Below are 24,026 nucleotides of genomic sequence, written 5' to 3' on the forward strand. Positions count from 1 at the left end.
TGGCAGCCTGACAGCCGGTCCCGATGGGTGGCAAGAAAGTTTGCATCGTGGGCTCCGGCAACTGGTGCGTTGGGGGTGGGTGGGGGGTGGGGAGCGGCAGTCTGCCGTAGCCAACCCTGCAGGCAGAGCTGGTTGGATAGGGCGCCGTGGGTGCGCTATAGCCGTTAAGTCAAGTTTATCAGTACGGTCTATTTGACCAGCCAGAAGTTAGTGTATCATATTGTCCAACTTGATAAAACTGTAAAAAAAACTGTTACAAGTTACACAAATTGATTTTAAAAAATCTGGTATTAATAAGATATACAAAATTAGTGCATGGCACAAAAGTGGCTTGCTAATTTAAGATTACTAAAAATATAAAAGTATAAAAGAGTTTAACAGTTTTTTTCCACCCTATTTTTGCGTATTTTAATTGCAATGGCGCAGAATTTAGCAGTGGGGGCTATAGCAGTCCTTTGCCGTTGGCCGTGGGCAGGAGAATCCTGGAGGTGAATGATAATCCAATGAAATGTGGGTGCAGCCTGGTCAACGGTCACCGTAAAAGCCATGTATTTCTTCTTCTTTAAAGCGAAGGCCCGATGCCCCCGTCCCTCAACTGCTCCAGCTTCCTAGCATGGAGTCAAGGGGGGCGCCCCTGTCTTTGGCAATTGGGGGAAGGGTGTCAGGGGTGCGTGCAAAAGAGGATACGCTGTGACTCTCAACAGGTCTCCCTGTGGTTTCTACTGTACCTGAACCCAAAATTATGAGGGGTTGCCACAAAGGAGTTGCTTCCTTCTCCCAGGATGAGTTGTGCTTGTGGGAATTTTTATTGTTTATGTTATTTATAGTCTGCCTTTCTCACCAAGACCCAGGGTGGATTATGCAGTGTAAATTGATGCAATCAATCGAGGGAGACAACTAATAGGCAGTGTAGTGGGAATGGGCCCCAAGACTCTTTCTCTCCTGAGACGTTTGCCTAATCTGGTTTGGAACCCTTCCAGACCTGGTGATTTCTTACTAGGTTGAGCTTTTCCTCTGTGTGAATGCTGGGTGCCCATGTTCCCTTTCTAGCCCTGTGAAAGAAACATCCCGCCACTCAAAGCTACAGTGCCCACATGTCATACTGTGGTTGGCAGGACCCTTTCTAGCACCACTTCTAGTTTGGTAGCTGATGGGAACTCATTTGTTCAATTTCATTTTTTTGGGTGTGTACCTTTAATGTTTTCCAGCCACACCGTGCTCAGCTTCATCCAGGATTTGCCAGATCTGCAAGTGGTTTTCAGTGCCAGGGTTGGGCTATGCTGCATACCAATCAGGGTGTACTGAGCATGTGCAAAGTGCCTTCTTCACACCACTGATTAACTACATTAAAACCTGATATGTGGCACAAGGTTCCTAGGTCAGAGAGCTGAAGTCCCCACATTGTAGAAACAGGTGTGTGTAAAATGATGTGGGAAATGGCTATTCTCTGCCATCAATTTTAGCCCATATCCTCTGACTACTGGTAGGAGCTATTGTTTCCCTGCTTGTGAGGTGACTTTGTCTACAAATCAGTTTCCTTCCTGCCTCTTACCGATTAATGGCAATCCTGCTACCTCTGGTGCTTGGGAGTCTGCCCCCACCTCAGACTATTTTAACTATACGTATTGATCATCTTTTCATTCTTATTCTCATTCATTCAGAAACTCAGAAAATTCCTTGAAGTCCCTATCAGAGATTCTAAATGCAAAAGTGCCATTATAATTGCAGGTCCCCCTGAAAAAGATTATTCCTCCATGCCAGTAGACATTGCATGCTCCAAATTCTCTCCTTGAGTTTGTTAATATTATTCTTAGGTGACTGGTAATGTTTGATATTTCAAGGTACAGTTGTTTTCTGTAGTGTTATCATTCATTTACATTGGGGGGGGGGGCACCATGCCTCTCTCAGCTACTTTTAGAACAAAAATTAAGCCTCTTCATCTTTTGAAAGCAGGCATGCAGTTGCCTTTTTCATGCAGTCCTATGCCAGTACCCTGAGCTGGAGTTTTGATGCCCCCAGTAGAAGAAAGAATCCACTGTAACCCCCCCAGAGGTTGGACCTTTCATTCCTGACTTTTCATTCCTGACATTTCATATCTCTCCTCCTCCCACAGGGGCTCGGCTATTGCCAAGATAGTGGGCAGCAATGCAGCCCAGCTGGACAAATTCGACAGCACAGTCAACATGTGGGTGTTTGAAGAGGAAATTGGAAGCAAGAAGCTCACGGAGATCATCAATACGCAGCACGAGAATGTCAAGTATTTGCCGGGGCACAAGCTACCACCCAATGTGGTGCGTTTCTAAGCTGGGTAGAGAAGGGAAGCTAAGGGAGGAAAGGGGTCAGGAGAAAGCATATCATGTCCCAGGCTGAGGCTCCTCTCTCTGCCTGCCTACTCTGCTGCTGGGGACACACCACAAGACATTTGGGTGCCAGAGGCAGGAAATCCAAATGGAGACCAGTAAATCTAATAAATGGCATCAACTCTATTTGCTGCTCTTTAATAGCATCCAACATCTGATCTTGAAGGTGAGCCATCTTACCATTTCTAACAGTAGGACTGGCCCTGCATAAAATCATAGGGCCCAAAATTCTTCTGTGAAGCAACCAAAATCCATATCATTTGCAAACTGCTTTCTGGTATTTCAAATGTTTTACTGTTGTTACTGCATGTGTAGCGGTTCAATCAATCCTTCAATCAGTCAGTCAATCAATCAATCATAGTGGTTAAGAGTGGTGGTTGGAGTGGTGGACTCTGATCTGGAGGACCAGGTTCGATTCCTCACTCCTCCACATGAGCAGGAGACACTAATCTGGTGAACCGGGTTGGTTTCCCCAGTCCTACACATGAAGCCAGCTGGGTGACCTTGGGCTAGTCACAGTTCTCTTAAGAGTTCTCTCAGCCTCACCTACCTCACATGGTGTCTGTTGTGGGGAAGGGAAGGGAAGGTGATTGTGAGCCGGTTTGATTCTGCCTTAAATGGTAGAGAAAGTCGGCTTATAAAAACCAATTCTTCTTCTTACCTGGCACCTAAGAAAACTGTGGGGGAGGTCATTCCACAACTGGAGTGCTACCATGGCCTCTAGTGCCTACAGCAGAAAATGGTACTATGTTCACCAGGGTCTAGGTCCCAGATATTAGCCAAAAGGCAGGCTCGTATGGGAGAAGGGGGTCCTTTAACTATCATTGGCCTTCATTTGTTGGATCAGGAACCACAAATGGGTTACATCTATATGGAATTTCCTTATATCAAGTCAGTCCATCTAGCTCAGTATTTGGTGGCAGCTGTCCAGGGCTGGAGTGCTTCCCAACATCTGCTCCCTCCAGAGACACCAAGGAAAGAACCTGGGGCCTTCTGCATGTAAGGCATGTGCTCTGCCACTGAGCCACAGCTCTTCTCCAGGCCATCCCAAGAGTCTTCATTACCCTTTTATTTTCTATGTAGAAGAAATGGGAGAGAAACAGATGAAAATGCAGCAAGGGGGTAGCTATGTGCAAAGGAGGCTAGAGGCCCCTTTATGTTTTAACAGTTGTGAAAAGGTCATTTCAGCAGGAGTGGCTGAACATGCCAGAATGCCTTCTTCTATACCATTATTAAATATACAGGAATCTTGTTCTACCTTGCCCCTGGTTTTCCTAGAGAAAAAGGAGAAAGGCAGGGATAATGAAAAAGGAGGGTGGGATTAAAGGTGGGTCTGGAATCTGTAAAGGTTAGAGCCTCCAAGGCTAGGCTTAAAACCTTTTCCCCCTTAGAAGCTTGGAGGGAGAGGGAGTGTTTTATGCCTGGGATAAGTGATCCAGAACTTGCAGTGTGGTACATGTACCACATGTTGTTTCTGCATGTTTGAGCTAGATCTTTCACTTTGGCTTCCTGGGGCTAAGATTTGAATTGGAAAAGGCTGTAGTTTTATTTATTTTTTCTGCCTTTCTTTATTAAAACATTTGCATCCATCCTTTCCTTGAGGCTGAAAGCAGCTTTCATGTTACAGTTAAAACATTGCAATTTTAAAACTAATAGTTTAAACTGGAAGATACCACCCCTCAAAAGATGTCAGTATTTTATACCCCATTGGAAGAATTGGAAAATAAAGAGGTCTTGCAGTACCTCTCAAAGATACTTTTTTGTGTATTGTTGTTGTTTTTAAAAAATATATTGCCTGAACCCTAGGCGTTGGTAGAGCTACAGATCTTCATTTAATCAATAATAGAAACTTGCTTTGGGGCCAAAAAATTACCAATATCTGTGCCAGAGACTGTATTCTACCTGTAGTGTATTCCCTTGGAAATGCCAGCTGTGCATTGACTAATGTGCATAGTCTAATGACATCCTCATCCCATTCCTGGAATACTTGGCTTTGCAAGTAAAGACAAGCAACAGATTCCTAAGAAGGACACAGTGATAAGATGATACAGTTGAGAGAGCTTCAGCTGGAGAAGGGCTTGTAAGGTCTATTGGAGCAGATTTCCCAGTTTCTTTCCCTTCCCATGGGAAGGGGCTGTGGCTCAGTGGTAGACCGTCAGTTGGACATGCAGAAGGTACCAGGTTCAATCCCTGGCATCTCCAATTAAAGAATCTGGCAGTAGGTGATGTGAAAAAACATGGTGTGAGACCCTGGAGAGCCAGTCTGATTAGGCAGTACTGACTTTGATGAACCAAGAGTCTGCTTGAGTATAAGGCAGCATTATGTGTTCACTGTCCTGGAACACAGAAGGGCTGGTTTGTGCATCAGCCAGCAGAAAGAAGATCAAGGAACAAGTTGCTTTGGTAACCAAAGTAATAAATAACCTTCTCTCTGCTTGCTAACTGATCTGGTTTCCTAGTGCTAGCAGAGTGTCAGGGAGCCCAGCTGGGTAACAAATGCTAGGAGTGAGATGAGACATTACACAAGCTTAGTTTCAATTCTTGTGTTTGGAATACAGAAAGCAGTTGTGTGCAATTTCCAACTTCCACCTCACCCTTGTGCTTGTTTGTCTTGCATCCAGAAATGGATCCTGGATTTAGAGCTCTTTGAGCAAGTCTTTCTAGACATCTGATTACAGCTGAAACAAGAATCAGGTCTGGGAAGAACATTCTGGGGGGCAGTCAGATTTATGCTGGAATAATAAAACGGGCTCTGAAAATAAGGCTGGCCCTGAGATTTTGTTTCACTGCTATTGGGTAGATAAATAAGGATGGATGATGGCCAGTGGATCTAGCTCAAAGGTGCAAATACCTCACATATTGCCCCTCTAGAGTCAGCTATATTTCTCTAACTACATACTGTTCTAGCTTACCTTGTTTCATTCCACAGTTTTATGTAAATCCCATTTTGCATATCTAACAAAAGTTGGGAGTGGCCAGTGCCTACTGCATGAAATGATTTCTTGCTCAGTTCTGTTGTGCATATAAATGGATCGACCAAACAGAAGTACACTTCAATGCATCTGATGTAGTGAGCACTGACTCGCATCAATCTATGCTGGCATAAAATCTGTTAGGCTTTAAAGTGCCACTGGACTCCTTTTTGTAAATTTCCTGTCTTAGAGAATCTTTGACAAATATGGTAGCCATCATTTTTCATTGGACCTCCTTTAGTAATACAGTTGCCTGACACTCAGGAATTAAAGCAACAGTTTTCTTGGCATGGGGATGAAGGCTGGTGGGAGGCTGTGCCTGCTTAATTGCTGTGTATAACTTCTTGTGGTTAAAGCACTGGAGCATGACCAGAATAAAAAGTGGCTACCTCCCAACGAATGCTCAGGAACATCTTGGAAGTGTCTGCTGCTTAAGTGCTGATCAGTAATTGTGGCGAGGATGTCAATAATTAAATCTAAACTGAGTTCCCTGTTGTTTAAACACCAGTAGCATGTCTTGGCTTCAGCGTACTGGCTGGATAATTGTTCTCCCTCCTTTCATGTTGGGTTTTGTCAGAAAGCTCTTTAGCTATGCTGAAACTACAGAGCACCCACTTTCACACCTTCCTTTGTTTAGGACGGGGGAGTCAACTTTTATACCAGGGGGCAGCACTCTCTTCCCAAGACACTGGAACAACCCAGTCTCCTCAGAAATGTTCAGGCTTTATAATAAAGTCAGCATCGCCAACCAGTAATAACACAGTCCTCGATGATACGAGGTAGGGTTGCCAACTGCCAGGTACTAGCTGGAGATCTCCCGCTATTACAACTCATCTCCAGCCGATAGAGATCAGTTCACCTGGAGAAAATGGCTGCTTTGGCAATGGGACTCTATGGCATTGAAGTCCCTCCCCTCCCCAAACCCCGCCCTCCCAGGCTCCGCCCCAAAAATCTCCCACCGGTGGAGAAGAGGGACCTGACAACCCTAATATGAGGCCATCCAGCTGTGGTGAGGCAGTGTTGAGGAGTCAATATGTTTATTGAAGGCTCCTTCAAGAGGCAGATGGGCAGGAGTCCTCTTGTTTCTCCAGAACGTGAGATCACAATACCAAAAAAATTGAATATGAAACAGTATCTCTGAGGTCTGCACCCTAGGTGACCACCTAGTTCGCCTAATGGTAGCACCAGCCCTGGGGAGGAGTAATGAACAGCCTGGAAGATACAGATAGAATCCAACGAGATCTAAACACTCTGGGAAAGTGGGTGGATGTGAACAAGATACAGTTCTACAAGGATAAGTGCAGAGTTCTACGTTTGGGCAACAAAAATGAGAAGCACGCATACTGGATGTGGGATACCCTTCTAGGTAGCAGTGTGTGTGACAAGATCTTGGGGTATGGGTGGACTGTAAGATAAATATGAGCAATCAGTTTGATGCAGCAGCAAAAAAAGCGAATGCAGTCTCGGGGTGGCATAACATCCAAATCACAAGATGACATAGTCCTGCTGTATACTGCATTGTTCAGGCCACACTTGGAGTACTGTGTGCCATTCTGGAGGCTTCACTTCAAAAAAAAAATGTAGACAGAATGGAGCAGGTGCAGAGGAGAACAATGAGGATGATCAGAGGCCTGGAGACCAAGCCCTACAAGGAAAGACTGAGGGACTTGGGACTGTTCAGTCTGGAGAAGAGGAGGTTGAGGGGGGACACGATTGCTCTCTTTAAGTATTTGAAGGTCTGTAATTTAGAGGATGGTAGGGAGCTGTTCCTGTTGGCAGCAGAGGACTCACAATAATGGGCATAAATTATGGGCGGAAAGGTACGGCTGGATAGTAGGGAATTTTTTTTTTACAGTAAGAGTAGTTCAGCAGTGGAATCGAATCCCTAGGGATGTGGTGAGCTCCCCCTCATTGGCAGTCTTCAAGACAACTCTAAAGAAGAGTATCTGCGGGTTGCTAGGCACTGTAGGTCAGACATCAGAGAGGCCAAAGCTCAAAGTGAGCTGAGGCTGGCCCGGGAGGCTCTCTACAAGAAAACTTTCTTTAGATATATGAGGAGCAAACGCAAGGGAAAAGAGGCCATAGGCCCACTGTTGGGTGAAAATGGAGAAACTCTGACAGAGGACAGAGAGAAAGCAGAAAGGCTCGATGCCTATTTTGCCTCAGTTTTTTCCCTGAAAAAGAGAACAGGCTCACCTAGAGATAACAGTAGGCAAGGCACGACGTCCAGGCTGCTGGTTGACATGAACAGAGAGGTAGTTGAGAAGCACCTGGCTGCATTAGATGAGTACAAATCCCCTGGGCCTGACAGTGTGCACCCGAGAGTGCTCAAAGAACTTCCAGACCTCTTGGAGGACGGGAGATGTGCCACAGGACTGGAGGAGGGCAAATGTTACCCCTATTTTCAAAAAAGGGAAGAGGGACGACCCAGCAAACTACAGGCCAGTCAGTTTGACCTCTATCCCAGGGAAGATATTGGAGCAGATATTAAAGAGATCAATCTACGAACATCTGAAGGACAACTTGGTGATTCGGGGAAGTCAGCATGGATTTGTGCCCAACAGGTCCTGCCAGGATAGTTAGGTGGATAGGGAACTGGTTGGAGAATCGTACTCAAAGAGTGGTTGTCAATGGCATTTCATCTGAATGGAGAGAGGTGTCCAGTGGGGTGCCACAGGGTTCGGTTCTGGGTCCGGTACTTTTTAATATTTTTATAAATGATCTGGATGAGGGTGTGGAGGGATTACTAATTAAATTTGCAAATGACACCAAATTGGGAGGAGCAGCAAACACACCAGAAGATACTGATAGAATTCAACGAGATCTGAACTCACTGGAAAAGTGGGTGGATGTGAACAAGATGCAATTCAACAAGGATAAGTGCCAAGTTCTACATCTGGGTAACAAAAATGAGGGACACACATACTGGATGGGGGATACACTTCTGGTTCTGGGTAGCAGTGTGTGTGAACAAGATCATGGGATATGGGTGGACCATAAGTTAAAGATGAGCAGCCAGTTTATGCAGCAACAAAAAGGCTAATGTGATATTGGGGTGCATCATCAGAGGCATGACATCCAAATCACAAGATGTCATAGTTCTGCCATATACTGCATTGGTCAGGCCATACCTGGAGTACTGTGTGCAGTTCTGGAGGCCTCAATTCAAAAAAGATGTGGACAGAATCGAACGGGTGCAGAGGAGGGCAACGAGGATATTCTGGGGCCTGGAGACCAAGCCCTATGAGGAAAGGCTGAGGAATGTTTAGTCTGGAGAAGAGGAGGCTGAGGGGGGACATGATTGCTCTCTTTAAGTATTTGAAGGGCTGTCACTTAGAGGAGGGAAGGGAGCTGATCCTGTTGGCAGCAGAAGATAGGACTCGCAATAATGGGTTTAAATTGGGGGCAGAAAGGTACTGGCTTGATATTAGGGGGGATGTTTACAGTAAGAGTTGTTCGTCAGTGGAATCAGCTACCTAGGGAGGTGGTGAGCTCCCCCTCGTTGGCAGTCTTTAAGCAGAGGCTGGACAAACACTCGTCAGGGATGCTCTAGACCAGTGGTTCCCAACCTTTTTTTGGTCATGCCCCACCTAAGCATCTCTAAAATCCTGATGTTCCCCCCTGTGACATATAATTCTTAGCGGGCTTTCCCCCTCTCCATTGTCACCAGCTGACCACCGTGTACATTCTGATTTTAATTTTAAAAATGTGTATGTCACAATATATATATACGGTATATGAGGCCCCTAGAACCATAAGAAATGCAAAACATGCACTGTTAATAACTCATTCTCAAATTGCCCCCCTTAAAAATCAAATTGCCCTCCTGTGGGGCGTGTGCCCCACGTTGGAAACCACTGCTCTAGACTGATCCTGCTTTGAGCAGGGGATTGGACTAGTTGGCCTGTATGGCCCCTTCCAGCTCTATGATTCTATGATGAACACTTGTCAGGGATGCTTTAGGTTGATCCTGCATTGAGCGAGGGATGACCTGTATGGCCCCTTACAATTCTATGAGTCTTTGAAAGGGGGAGCACAAATTAAGCTGCTTCCAGGGCCAGGTCATGTCTGTCCCTACTTTAGGGTACAGGTACCCAGTTCCTTCAAGCTGTACTCAGAGGGTTTGCTTTCCTGACTTCTTTTTTATTTCCTTGGTAACAACTCTCTTCTGGATTCCCTCTCCAGCTTGACAGCCTACGGTAGAGATGATGTCAAGTTTATGTCAGAGCTTCCCTAAAGGGAGGCTGTGACAGACTCTACCCCCATCACAACCCAGCACCTTCCACAAGCATCACTTCCTGTCTGTTCATCAGTCTGATTCATTCTGCTGCCTGTTGTTGAAATTAGGATCCCATCTGGATGCATTTTGATCAGTGCTGAACATATTCTACACAAGTGCAGATAAAGCAAGCACTTTGCTATTGGGTTCAGATTTCTTCATCTTAGCTCTTGTTTTTTAAATGTAAGTTCCTAGCCCTCATGAATACAAAGATTAGCATGAAAGTGTGTTAAATCTTCATAGCTGGATTGAGGTTCAGTGGGTGTCTACAGGAGACGGGCCTTCCAATGCCATTGCATATTTCCTTGCCCTTCTTGTGGCTAGCAGAGAGCCACTATGAAGGATACAAAGTTTGTAAAACTTTTCAAAATAGGTTTGGTTTGCATAATTTATCCATGACAACAATCCAGCATGTGTTGGAGGATTTGTGTTGACAGAAGGGTTCTTGGGGCATACAAACAGGCCTGGCTGTGGTCAAGGATCCATCAGAGCAGCGAGCCAACCCTTCTTTCTGTTAATAAGGATTTGCTTTGTCTTTGGGCTGACTTCCTCCCCTCCCCATTTGCTGCAGGTGGCAGTGCCAGATGTGCTGAAGGCTTCGGCTGATGCTGACATCCTTCTCTTCATAGTACCACATCAATTCATTGGGAAGCTCTGTGAGCAGCTGAAGGGCCATGTCAAGAAAGAAGCAGTAGGGGTTTCACTCATCAAGGTGCGAGTGGGGAAAAGGGGTGGGTCCCAGTCTGAACATGAGCAGGGGGCTCTGGCCAGCTACAGGGTATTGATAGCTAGGTCTGGAACTATTCTAGGAACTAAGCAAGGTTCGTTTTTTTTTTTTTATATATAACAAAATTATTTTTATAATATGAAACAAAACAAACAAATACAGTAATAACAAAAAACATTAAAAAATACAAAAAGAGTATCAATTATAATTATACAAAGTTATAAACTTCAACAAAATTCAACAAAGCAAAAATACTCTTTTGACCCTCCACCCACCTTAAAAAGTGACCCATCACCTGACTTCCGCAGAAGTGTCGAAACAGTTTTGAAAGTTATTGATAGTAATAATAGAAAAGTTAATAAACTTGTTCCTATAACTCACTAACTAAAATAGTAAAATCCATTTTTGCCAGTTTATCCCAATATGTGATGGCCTTTGCCCAAGTTTTTTTGAATTCTTCCATATAATTTCCATGTAGGAATTCTGTTAATTTGGCCATCCTCATATACATCCATAATTTCTCCAGTCACAAACTGAAGGTTTATTCACTTGCTTCCAAACTTTAGGGAAATGGAGACATATTTAAATCAATTTGATTGGGATGGATTTTCACAAGAACACAAAGATTTATTGGATTCTAAAATAACTATGGAGGAATTAAAAATTGTTATAGGTAAAAGTAAATTAAATAAATCTCCAGGCGAAGATGGATTTAAAGCATTTTATTATAAAATTTTTATAGAACAATTATCTCCACATTTATTAAGAGTAATGAATCATTGCTTGCAGAATGGATCCATCCCGCATACCTGGAAACAAGCAAATATAGTATTAATACCAAAACCAAATTCGGATTTATTGGAGGTCAAAAACTATAGACCAATTTCTCTACTGAACAATTATTATAAACTTTTTGTAGCTATACTAGCAAATAGATTGAAAGTAGTACTGAATCAGGTTATATATGAGGATCAAGCTGGATTTTTGCCAGGTAGACTGATTAGTCAAAATGTTAGAATAGTGTTGGATCTTTTAGAATATGCAGAATCAGTTACTACACCTATAGCTATGATATTTTTAGATGCAGAAAAAGCGTTTGATAATGTAAACTGGAAATTTATGAAAAAAATATTAGAGTATATGGATTTGGGGGGGAAATTTCAGTCAGTTATTGGAAAAATTTATACTTATCAAATGGCTAGATTGTTGATTAATGGAAGTTTGACAACACAATTTGAAATTCAAAAAGGCACAAGACAAGGTTGTTCTCTCTCACCTTTATTGTTTATTTTAACGTTAGAAGTTTTATTGAAGAAGATCAGAAATAATACAGATATGATAGGTTGTCAACTTGGGAGAAATCATTTCAAGGTCAAAGCTTATGCAGATGATTTAGTTTGTTTTTAAACTAATCCTATTAGTCAAATTGAAAATTGGAATAAAATGGTGGAGGTTTATGGAAAGCTGGCAGCTTTTAAAATAAATAAAAATAAAATATTGGTTAAGAATATGACACTATTGCAGCAGCAAGAACTATCAAAACGGTCAGGCTTTTCTATTGAACATAAAATAAAATATTTGGGTATTTGGTTAACTTCAAACAATCTCAATTTATTTAAAAACAATGATATTAAGTTATGGCAGCAAATAACTACAGATTTGAAAACCTGGGAAAAAATACCACTATCATTATGGGGTAGAATTTCCGTAATTAAAATGATGGTATTGCCAAAAATGCTCTTTTTATTTCAAAATTTACCAATTATAAAAGGGGCTAAAATATTTAAAATTTGGAAAAAAGATATATTAAATTATTTATGGGGTAAGGAAAGACATAGAATAGCATATAATAATTTAATTGAATTAAAAGAAACAGGAGGTTTGGGGCTACCAGATTTAAGAATGTACTATGAAGCATCATGTTTTGTTTGGTTAAAGACCTGGATTTTGTTAGAGAATCCCAAATTATTGGAATTAGAAGGTTTTAGCCTACGTTTTGGATGGCATGCATACTTATGGTATGATAAGGAGAAGGTAAACAAAGATTTTAATATCCATATTATTAAATTCAGTTTACTACAAATTTGGAAAAAATACAAAAGGATTTTGGAAAATAAGGCTCCGGGATGGATCAATCCAGTTGAAGCATTCATGAAGAGAGGGATATATCTAAATTTAGAAATTTAGAAATGAAATCATTGAATGTAAGGAAGGAGAATGGGCTTTAAAAACTAGAGAAGAACTTAATATCAAGGACTGGTTTTTGTATTAAAAGATATATTTAATAAAGATATTCAGGTTGGATTTAATAAAAATCTAAATTGGAAGATATATTAGTAAAAGGAAATAAAGGATTGATAGGAAGGATATATAGATTATTAATTGAAATAAATTTAGAATAAGAAAGAATTAAACCAGTAATGGTGAAATGGATGAAGGAATTAGGATTCAATATTGATTTGGAAACATGGGGAAATTTATGGAAGAAAGAATTTAAATTTACAATAACCAGTGAAATTAGAGAAAATTTATACAAAATGTTTTACAGATGGTATGTAACTCCCATGATGATATCTAAAATGAAAAAAAGAGATATGGGCTTATGCTGGAAATGTGGAAAAGAAAGAGGAACATTTATGCATGCATGGTGGACATGTAAAAAAATTAAAAGTTTTTGGAAAAAAGTTATTATAGAAACTAATAATTTGATTAATATGAGAGTTAAAAGAAAACCTGCATTTTGTTTATTGGGAATTCCACAAGAAAAAATGGATAGTAATGATAGGGGCAATTGTCAATATAGTTTTGCTGCTGCAAGAATTGTAAAAGCAAGGTTAGTTTAAACCAGGTTTAAAAGGGTTTGTTTGGGTGTGCCAAGAACATTTTAAAAGATCTGGGATAGAAGGCAGCCAATAGTTGAAGTTGTATGCTGGAGCTTAGTTAATATAGATTTGTTACAGCTTAATACTCTTTAACCATACTGCGTTCTGTTTCAAATTTTCCCACTTTTCTAATCCATGTGCATGCGGCTGACTTCTGCATTCTAAACTGTGGTGGTAGAAAATGGGGGAAATACTTATTCTAGAATTGTTTATACACATTACAAGATCATGTAAATGTGTCACTGGTAGGGGAGGCAGAACAGATATTGAAGATTTCAAAGGAGGCAATACTCTGGGTGAGAGAGCTAGGAGACTGGAAAATGGCTTCTTTGCAATCTTCCATAGATGGTCTCCAGAGGGCACACAAACAGCAGTTATGAAATTAATGTAATTTCAGATACACTGTCTCTTGTTTAATAACAGAGTATTTCTTGGATTGTTGGCCAATACTTGTAAATACATGTTTGGAGTTTGAACTGGGTGGGGGACTACAGGATATCTTCACAGGGAGTACTTATGAGAGGCCTGGCATTGACCTCTTGAGCCAAAGTTGGGCTTAGCATGGTCAGGCCACAGGGTTGAAGACCAGGGGCTACCACACTACTCTTAGGATATCCTATTGACCCACCATGACTCATGTGCTCGGTTGATTCACAGGGTGTCGATGAAGGCCCAGATGGGCTGAAGCTGATATCAGACATTATCCATGAACAGCTGGGCATTGAGATGAGTGTTCTAATGGGAGCCAATATTGCCAATGAGGTGGCAGAAGAGAAATTCTGTGAGACCACAATTGGTAATAAGTTTAACAGTTCTTGAAAGAGGGGGAAGGCTGATATGGAGGCTTCTGATATGTACTGTACCCCAAGTTCTTGAGAAGTTCCTCCTCTGTCCTTCCCCTCACCATGTGTTTTTGGGTCTACTGCAGTTCTGTTAACAGCTCCATGTAGTGATTGTGTATACTATGGATACACTGGGACATACATTGTTGATGTTTGGATGATGTCTTATACTGGACCATGTACAGCCTCTTTCCTTCCTGATCCTGTCATCTACCTTCCTTCCCTACCTGCTATGACAATCTAGGTGTGTGTCACAGCAGATGAAAGGTGAATGGCAGAACCAAAGAGGGAATGAGGTGTTCCTGCAGCATCAGGAGAACTAAAGGTCTGGGTATGATCTCAAGGCTAAGAGGTAGCAGTTCCAGGCTTTGGGGGCCTCAGGGCAGAGAGTACCCAATCGCCTACTCTGCCTAACACCAGCCCTCCCCGCTAGCATCTCCCTTTCCACACATATCCTTTCTGCCCACCTGCTTGTGCTCATGAGCCTTCCCACCACCTGCATTCACCACTGCTCTCGCTGCTTGCATACTATTAGCCTGACGGTGCTGGGCAGTGTTGTGCAGCTGGGGGTGCTGCTGCCAAGGCTTCTAGGAGCACCACTGTTGAGCACTAAGCTGAGCAGCCCCTGTTGTGCAACCAGCCAGCACTGCAGAGGAGCTGCTCAGCTCAGACTCCGCCACTGGCACCAATGATGGGAGCCATTTCACCCACTGGCTCCTCCCACAATGCTGAGTGAGCTGCCAGTCACTGCTGCTGCTGAAGCGTCCAAGACATCTGGCTGCTGTGGTGCCGGCAGAGCTGCTGGCTTGCTCGTGGTTGCCAACAGCTCTCCAGGGCAGCAGCCCACTGAGAATTTTCCCTCTACTGCACACCCCACCAAACTCTATTCACCTCCACAGAAATCTCCAGAGTCTCCCAGACTTATGAAAGACTTGTTGTTTTTACAAAGAGCCATACAGCTTTACAGAACAAATGCCTCACTCTGTATAAAACTGTTGTCTTCAGTTAGAGGCCTTTTTCCTATTCCTTTTAGACGACCTTTGCTTTTTGATTCTGAGGACCTTTTATCGGGGTAAAAATCAGTACAAATCCACTGGTTAAAGATACATCCCTGACTGCAGGACTAGAAGTAGTGTGATGTTTCAATAATCAGGCAAGCTGTTCGGAAGGTAAATCCCACTGAGGATTTCACTGTCTCTGTGGCAAGTTTCACCCATGTCTGAGTAGAGGCCAACAAATTACATCAGAATGGAGTCTCCATTCACCAAGATGTCCTTTTCTCTGCCTGTATCTGTCCTCCTTCCACCCTGCATCCTAGAGATCCAAAAGCAGTGCCCACAACCACTTTCCATTCATCCTTTTACACCGCTTCTACTGAAGTAACCTTCACACTAGTAATAACATGGGACAAGTTGTCAATTTCTTAGGGGTCAATTGCTCAATAATAGACTACATGCCTTGCATTCACAAGGCTCCAGCCTCAATCCCTGATAGTATCAGTAAAAGGCTGAGGAAGACCTCTGCCTGATCCCTTGGAGAATCATTACCAGTCAGAGTAGAAAGCACTAGGCTACATGGACCAATGGCCTGACTTGAATATAACACAGCTTTATATGTCACCTTGTGAAAGGAGCGATAATTTTTCTACTGATGTCTGTCTTTTGCATCTTTGCAGGCTGCAGGAATGTAGAGCGTGGACAGATCCTCAAAGACTTGCTGCAAACACCCAATTTCCGAGTCACAGTGGTGCAGGAGGCAGATACTGTAGAGATCTGTGGGGCCCTCAAGGTATGGGACTAGTCACAGTCCTGAGGGATTGGCTTCTTGAGGTAATGGTTGTGGCCTGTTACCAAGGGAAGGCCTATGGTGGCATACTACATTAGTGTTGCACAGAATAATTTTGTCTTTCATTCACCCAAAACTCATATGGTGGTTACTGAAGTCAAGGCATGCTGGGGGAAAACATGGGCTTGTCCAGCACTACTGAGTCCTTTGGAAAGATGCCCATCTCTGCAACCTTCCCATGAGGTCCATTGTTTGTAGCCCTGCTTGGAACACCAAAAGCTAGACTATCCACCACTGTCCACCACTGCATGTCTATTTTAAGAACACTACAGAGCTAGAATAGGGCAAAGCCTTGCTGGCAATGAACACTCCATCTCCATCCTCTCCCTCAGAATGTGGTGGCTGTTGGTGCTGGTTTCTGTGATGGGCTGGGCTTTGGTGATAATACCAAGGCAGCTGTGATCCGACTGGGCTTGATGGAGATGATTGCTTTTGCCAAACTCTTCTGCAAGGGCCCTGTTACTTCTGCCACCTTCCTGGAGAGCTGTGGGATTGCTGACCTCATCACGACTTGCTATGGGGGCCGGAATCGCAAAGTAGCGGAGGCTTTTGCCAAGACTGGCAAGGTGAGTAAGTCAATGTAGTCTAGCATGCAGAAGAATATTGAAGGGTTGCCAAAGGTCCCTTGAGGTATACTGTTATGATAGAGGATTTATTGCAACACTCTAAAACAGAATTGGCTTTTTCCCTGCCTCAGTTAATACTTAGCATTTGCAAAGTACTGTAGTGTTGCAAACATTTCACATGTATGTGTGCATAAAGCGCATTCAACTTGCTGCAGACTTATGGCAACACTGTAGGGGTTTCAAGGCAACAACTTAAAAAGCTATGCTCATGTATAAAGATTGTTTTTTGAGAAGTTCCAGGGGGGTGGCGGTTATCACGGGGGAGTAAAACGTAAAGTGAAGTCTACGTATTATTTGGAATGAGAATGTTAAGATATAAAGGGCATATAAACTGTGCATGTTTCAAAAAAGAAACCATAAAAAAAGGAGAGAGACGTTCAGAGGAGGTTTTCCATTGCCTACCTCTGCATAGCAACCCTGGTAGTCTTTGGTGGTCTCCCACTGAAATACTCACCGGGACCAACCCTGTTTAGCTTCCTAGATCTGATAAAGTTAGGCTAGCCTTAGCCATCCAAGTCAGGGCATTGTTTCACATATCTTTACAAAAAAGGGTATTCCCCATACTGCAGAAGAGAACGAATGGCTGGCCTGAGGCTACCTAGATTGCTTCCACATGGCCGAGATTCTCAGCATAGTTTTAATTGCCACTCCAAATGCAGAGGTATTAGAAGTGGTAATGGAAAGTCCACATGGCTGTTTTCTGTGCTCCGCCCCTGCCTGAGCTGCCTGCAGCCACCATTCTCACCGAAGCCACCAGAGGGCCTTCGGGCGCTTTAAAAATTGCTAGAATCATAGAATCATAGAGTTGGAAGGGACCACCAGAGTCATCTAGTCCAACCCCCTGCACAATGCAGGAACCTCACAACCACCTCCCCCCCTCACCCCCAGTGACCCCTACTCCATGCCCAGAAGATGGCCAAGATGCCCACCCTCTCATGAACTGCCCAAGGTCATAGAATCAGTATTGCTGACAGATGGCCATCTAGCCTCTGCTTAAAAACCTCCAGGGAAGGAGCACTTACCACCTCCCAAGGAAGCCTGTTCCACTGAGGAACTGCTCTGTTAGAAAATTCTTCCTAATGTCTAGATGGAAACTCTTTTGATTTAATTCTAACCTGTTGGTTCTGGTCCGACCTTCTGGGGCAACAGAAAACAACTCGGCACCATCCTCTGTATGACAGCCCTTCTACTTGAACATGGTTATCATATCCCCTCTCAGTCGTCTCCTCTTCAGGCTAAACATACCCAGCTCCTTCAATCTTTCCTCATAGGACTTGGTCTCCAGACCCCTCACCATCTTTGTTGGCCTCCTCAGGATGCGTTCCAGCTTGTCTACATCTTTCTTAAATTGTGGTGCCCAAATCTGAACACAATACTCTAGGTGAGGTCTAACCAGAGCAGAGTAAAGCCATACCATCACTTCACGTGATCTGGATACTATACTTCTGTTGATACAGCCCAAGATCGCATTTGCCTTTTTAGCTACCACATCACACTGCTGACTCATGTTAAGTGTTTGGTCTACTAAGACCCCAAGATCCTTTTCACATACACTACTGCTAAGTCTCTCCCATCCTATAATTATGCATTTGATTTTTCCTACCTAAATGCAGAACTTTACATTTATCTCTGTTGAAATGCATTTTATTGGTTTTAGCCCAATTCTCCAGCCTGTCAAGATCATCCTGTATCCTGTCTCTGTCTTCTACCATATTTGCTACCCCTCCTAATTTAGTATCATCTGCAAATTTAATAAGCATCCCATCTATTCCTTCATCCAAATTATTTATAAAGATATTGAACAACACAGGGCCGAGGACAAATCCCTGAGGCACTCCATTAGTCACTCCTCTCCAAGTGGATGAGGAACCATTAACAAGCACTCTTTGGGTGTGATCTGTCAACCAATTACAGATCCACCTAACAGTAACAGGATCTAAATCGCATTTTCCCAATGTGTCAACAAATTTAGCAATTCTCAGGTTTTCTTTTTTAAATCCCTCTAGTGGCATGGGAGGGGATGGCAACCATGGGGGGGGGGGCTGAGACAAGGAAATGGCACTGATATGGCCTTCAAAAATGTGCAGAAAATACACATTTGTGTTGCAGTTTTTGATGAAGGATCTTATCAAACTGGGTTTTGGAAAGATTGGAGCAAAGCAGGGGGAAATCTGGGAAGTGGACGATTAGAGGACAATGCTAAACACAACAAAAAAGGGTTCTTACAGAGTAAGAATAAGAACAAGGACATGATAAGCCCATTGCAGGGACTGGAAAGTGAAATTGTAACAGGAGATGAAGAGAGGGCAGAACTGCTCAATTCCTACTTTTCACCAGTCTTTTCTTGAAAGGGACACGGTTCTCAATATGGCATAAACAGAACACATGATGAGGGAAGGGAGTTGCTGCCTAGGATTGGCATTGGGGTAGTGCACAAATACCTAGTTTCTTTAAATGAAACAAAGTCCTCAGGGGCAGATAAATTACATCCAAGGGTAAAGAACTTGCAGATGTAATTTCTAAGCCTCAGTCCATTATTTTTGAGAATTCTTGGAAAATAGGTGAGGTGCCAGAAGATTGGAGGCAGGCAAATGTTGTCCCCATCTTCAAGAAGGGGAAAAAGGAGGATCTTGGTAACTACCAACCCATCAGCTTGACGTCTATACCGGGAAACTTTTTCAAAGAAATCATCAAAAAGTCAGTCCTTGAGCATTTAGAAAGGATGGATCTGATTACTAAGAGACAGCATGGCTTCCTCGGGAGGTGGTCAGCTCTCCTTCCCTGGAGGTTTTTAAGCAGAGGCTAGATGGCCATCTGTCAGCAATGCAGATTCTAGTAGGGGTCACTGGGGGAGGGGGGGAGGTAGTTGTGAATTTCCTTCATTGTGCAGGGGGTTGGACTAGATGACCCTGGTGGACTAGATGACCTTGGTAGTCCCTTCCAACTCTATGATTTTATGAATACCGTGTATATGGCAACACAGAAAACCCATGGCTATTTGGATGCCAAGCAAGAGTAAAATCTTCACATGGAAGCAATCTGCGTGAATTTATGGCAGAGGCAATATTTGGAATGAAAACTTACTGGTTAATAGAACAGTTTCTTAGCTAATATGCTGCACTAGCTGTCAAGTTTTTCAGCATCTTTTACTTCCCTAATTGTAATCTGGTAACTATAGTAACAAGTTGTACTTGAAGGGAAGCAGTCTGTTCCTTTTATTGACTCTCCAACTTCCTCTAAACTGGTTTCAACAGTGTTGAGCAATGGGCAGGAGCATCTGAACCAAATGTGGGTTCACGTTGCATGGATGTACAGTGTGGCAGGAACCAACAGAAATGGGAGAGGTGCTGGGCACACTTGCTAAACTGGGGCTGAGGCATGAATTGTCAGAGGGATCAGGAAACTGATCGTACTTCAGAAAGCAGAATCAGATACTATGTTGGCATAGTATATTAGAGTGGCAATGGTTTGATTCGACACCACTGAATCTCTCTGACCCTTCCCAAACAAGTTTTTAAACTTCAAACAGGATATGGTCTATAACCCTTCAGTTCCAAAGACAGTACTTCTTTTTAAAATGTATGCAGAGAAGAGCTGGAATTATCTGTAGGTTAAGGCACACGCAAGGAGAGGTGAAAAGGGTTTGATGTGTTCAGCTTGGCACAGAGAAATTGTCAGAGTTCCTAGGAAGAAAGTATTGGCATTAAAGCTATTTTTTACATGGGAAGAGGGCAGGGCACAAAGTAGCAGCTGAGAGCAAATGCTAGCAGATGAAGCCTATGCTTTGCCTGAAGGAGCAATCCCAGCTAAGGGTGTAATGGGTACTCCATGCCTTGCAGTCTACAAATGGGCATAGTTCTCAAAGGGGCCTATTTTTACACAGCTCAGTTTACACTGTACCAAATGTGAGACATCCTTTGTCAAGGGCATACAGCTTCTTTCTTCAGAATAGTCTATAACATTTTGCAATGTTTGTTCTGATTGCAACACTGGAGATTTCACAGAATTTGGGGGTTTGGCAGAGACTTGGCGTGGCAGAGGTTAAGGAACAAAAGGAGGTAGTAAGGCCAGGGAGTATAGCCTAAAACAGCCTGACATCAGGAGCAGCTTAACTGTGCAAGGAACCCAAGTGGATTTTTTCAAGAAAACCGTGAAGCAGATAATCCAAAAAAGTATACATCAGAGTCCCCTGCAGTCAGATTTTGCAGAAGATTGTGCAGTCAAGCCATCCTCTGCAACACTCTAATGAAAGCATGGCCAGTTCTAGGTTTTTGTTGGTCCTGGGCAACAGACTATAACCAGGTCCCCTTTCTCATTTTGAGTCCCTATTGGGAAGAAAGACAGGGTTACAAATGAAGCAAATAAATATCGCAAGAGAACCTTGAAAAGTAGGTTGGAAAAAACTATAGTGACACAGTGAGTTTAGATTAAGGCTGAGTGATAAATTTTAAAAGCCAGCCTCAAAGGTCCATGTCTAGCACTATCATCAACTGGTTCTTACTAATCAGTTTTTAATCCCAGTATAGTACATGCTGTAAGTAAACTCTCTCTTGGTGGGAGCCGCCACCGCCAGGCCCAGCACGACTCCTGGGCTGAGCTGCCGCTGCCACCAACAGCCTGAAGTAAGGGCGATCTCTGCGCTTGCCCAGATAACGCTATTTTATTTGGGGGGGACTTTAAACCCCCTGTTTATTTATTACTTTTAAGATTTTTCTGCAGACCTGGGGGGTCCCCCAAGTCTGCAGAAACATGTTTGGGGTGAGTGTGCCCCCTATCTGCAGATTTAGCTATCAGCAGGCAGGGGGGCACACTTTGGAATTAGATATATAGATGGGCCTTCAAGCCTCTTCCATTGTTCCCAAAGGGCAATCCTGTCCTGTTTTAGCACATCCCACAGCAAATACACCAAATCCTCCCAAGTGCGCAGGAGCAAATGCCGTAGAAAGCAGACTGAGGGGAAAGCTGGGGAGAGATGAGAAAGGAGGGAGGCAGGGAGGGGTAGAGGGGAGCTGGGAAAGAGGCGATCCTTCCCCCCACCCTCAGCTGATTCCTCCAGACTGTCTCCTTCACTAACAAGAAGCAGCCACTGAGTTGGCCCTACATCATCTCTCATTGGTTGGCAAGGGACCACCTAAGCCCCCTGTGATGCCAGCTGTGAATGAAAGACCCCTGAGACTTCCCAGACCACCTGGGCTTTGGTAGTACCCGGAGGGGGAACTATTGGGCAAGTGCATGAACACCACTTTGTGTCCCAGGCAAAAAATGTAAAACTTTGAATAGATATGCCCTAACAGTTGAGGTACCTTCAAGAGTGACCAATTTATTGTGGTATAATCTGCTTAAACTGTGATGTTTGTATGCCATTTAAGTGTCATGGTTTCCCTCAAGGAATTTTGGGAACTGTAATTGGTGAGGATGTATGAACTCTCTGTCAGAGATCTCTAGTGCTCCCCCCACTCCACCATCTTAAGGAGTGAGCTTTATTATTTATTCCCTACATTTACAAGCAATCTTTCAGCCATAACTGCTCCTAAAGCGGCTTATAATAAAAAGAGAATTATTCTCAATTCTGCTGTAATGCCAGAAGAGGGCGGCACTAGGGAAGGGGTATCATGGTTAGTCCTTCTTTTCATTATGCTAGGCTATTGCTGTTCCTTTCTCCACAGGGCCTATGGTATGGCCAAGGGAAATGGCATCTCTCTCCTACGAAAAGATGCTATAGAACTGAGCTCACTGCATGGTTTGGGATGCTTAAGGCACAGGTCAATCCACTGCACAGTTTTCAGGGTTTCCCTGCATGTGGATAGCTAAAAGCTATGAGGAAGAAATCTTCCCCTGGATTGTTGAAAGACCAGTCACCTTACCTATTCTGGGCCCACTTAGTTTGGAGAGCGGGGACAATGAAAAAGGTGCTATGTAGCATTCATACTGGGCACTTTTGCATCTTTCAGTCTATTGAGCAGCTGGAGAAGGAGATGCTCAATGGGCAGAAGCTGCAGGGCCCTCAGACGTCAGCAGAGCTTCAACACATCTTCAAGCACAAGAATCTGGTGGACAAGTGAGTCCTTTTTCCTTCTTCCATTTTGTCCGGTGCTTCTTTTGCACCTTTGCCAGTAGCTGTGCTGTGCTGGTACCCAGTTTACCTCTAGGATGGTCAAACATAGATGGTTTATTTGTAGGATTGTCAATTGATGCAAGAACTTTTATTTATTTATATATATATATTACAGCTACACATACACACACTCTCGCGCATTCGTTTACAAATTGGGCTTCTTCCAGGGCAATCAGTTAACATTTTTAAATAATACCATGATTAGTCAATGCCTAACATATATGCTTAACAATGCTAGTACTAATTAATACTGATTAATGCATCCTCTAATTACTTCCAATTCTTAATTACAAGGTTTTTTTACTAACATTATAAACGTATATCTAATATTTCTGTTTTATTCTAACTTCATCTTTTATTTTAACTCTATATATTCTCTACACCCTCATCTGTTCTTATAGCTTCCAGTTAGCATACTCAAAATAACATTTCCATTTCCTTTGAACTTCTTCCATTGTTTTTCCTTTCAGCAACTGATGCAAGAACTTTTAGTTAATTAATCAGTTAAAAGGCATCTGATTGCTTGCTTGATCAATTGTTATCCATTGCTATTTTTTAAAACCAAAAATTCGACAAACATTCGACATATAGGTCTCTTCTGAAGCAAGAACTTATTGAAAGCAGTCATTCATGAGTTTGAAGTAAAGGCTATCTTCATTTTATGTTTTATTCCCCAATCAGAATTGTCTAAAGTAAACAAGTTGCCTTTTATCTCCAAAAAGAACATCGCCTCTGCCCCTATACTGATTAATTTCTGGTTAAAGCTTGCAGCTCTACCTATTTGCAGATTCAACTTTTTTGAAGCTCCACTACACTTATGCATGTTTTTATGACTGCTCTATAGGCCTTCCTCTCCACTTCCCTATGCTATAGCAGGTTTCAAACTGACTCTCATCTTCAGACTGGCTGGCAAGCCCTCCTTCTAGGTTGGGGGCTACTCACTCTCTGTTGGTATCCTTCTCCACAGGTTCCCACTCTTCACTGCTGTTTATCAGATTTGCTACGAAGGCAAACCCGTCTCTGATTTCATCAAGTGCCTGCAAAACCACCCTGAACATCTGTGATTGGCCTCTAGACTTGTCCCAACAAGGAAGAGGTGGGATTTTTGCCACTGCCATCCTCCAAAGAAGACAAGGAACCAGACCATAGATCACCATGGGAATTTGCACTTAGGGCAAGCAGAGGAATTTGCACTAGGAATCCCTGAGGTCAGGGTGGAGTGACTGCATCAACCCTCTGAGGAAGGTGCTCCTGCAATTCACCAATCCTTGCCTTAGACCACTGCGAACTGGACTGATCCAGCCTCCTTAGCTCTTGCCAGATTCTAGAGCATCCCCAGATTCAAAATTCACAGAAGGCAAAGCTTTAGCTTTTATCT

The 24,026-nt window shown here is 43.1% G+C and overlaps 1 protein-coding gene across 1 annotated transcript; it reads left to right on the top strand.

Annotated features, from left to right (window-relative positions):
• On the top strand, positions 1 to 23,783 carry GPD1 (glycerol-3-phosphate dehydrogenase 1). Its single transcript, XM_056863231.1, has 8 exons — positions 1 to 64; positions 2,114 to 2,291; positions 10,183 to 10,323; positions 13,878 to 14,016; positions 15,738 to 15,850; positions 16,240 to 16,473; positions 22,485 to 22,591; positions 23,616 to 23,783. The coding sequence occupies exons 1-8, from the start codon at positions 24 to 26 to the stop codon at positions 23,710 to 23,712; spliced, it is 1,050 nt and encodes a 349-aa protein (XP_056719209.1). The 5' UTR covers positions 1 to 23; the 3' UTR covers positions 23,713 to 23,783.
• Positions 23,784 to 24,026: the final 243 nt, after the last annotated feature.

Source organism: Euleptes europaea, chromosome 1, assembly GCF_029931775.1.
Source record: "Euleptes europaea isolate rEulEur1 chromosome 1, rEulEur1.hap1, whole genome shotgun sequence".
NCBI classification, from domain to species: Eukaryota; Metazoa; Chordata; class Lepidosauria; order Squamata; family Sphaerodactylidae; genus Euleptes; species Euleptes europaea.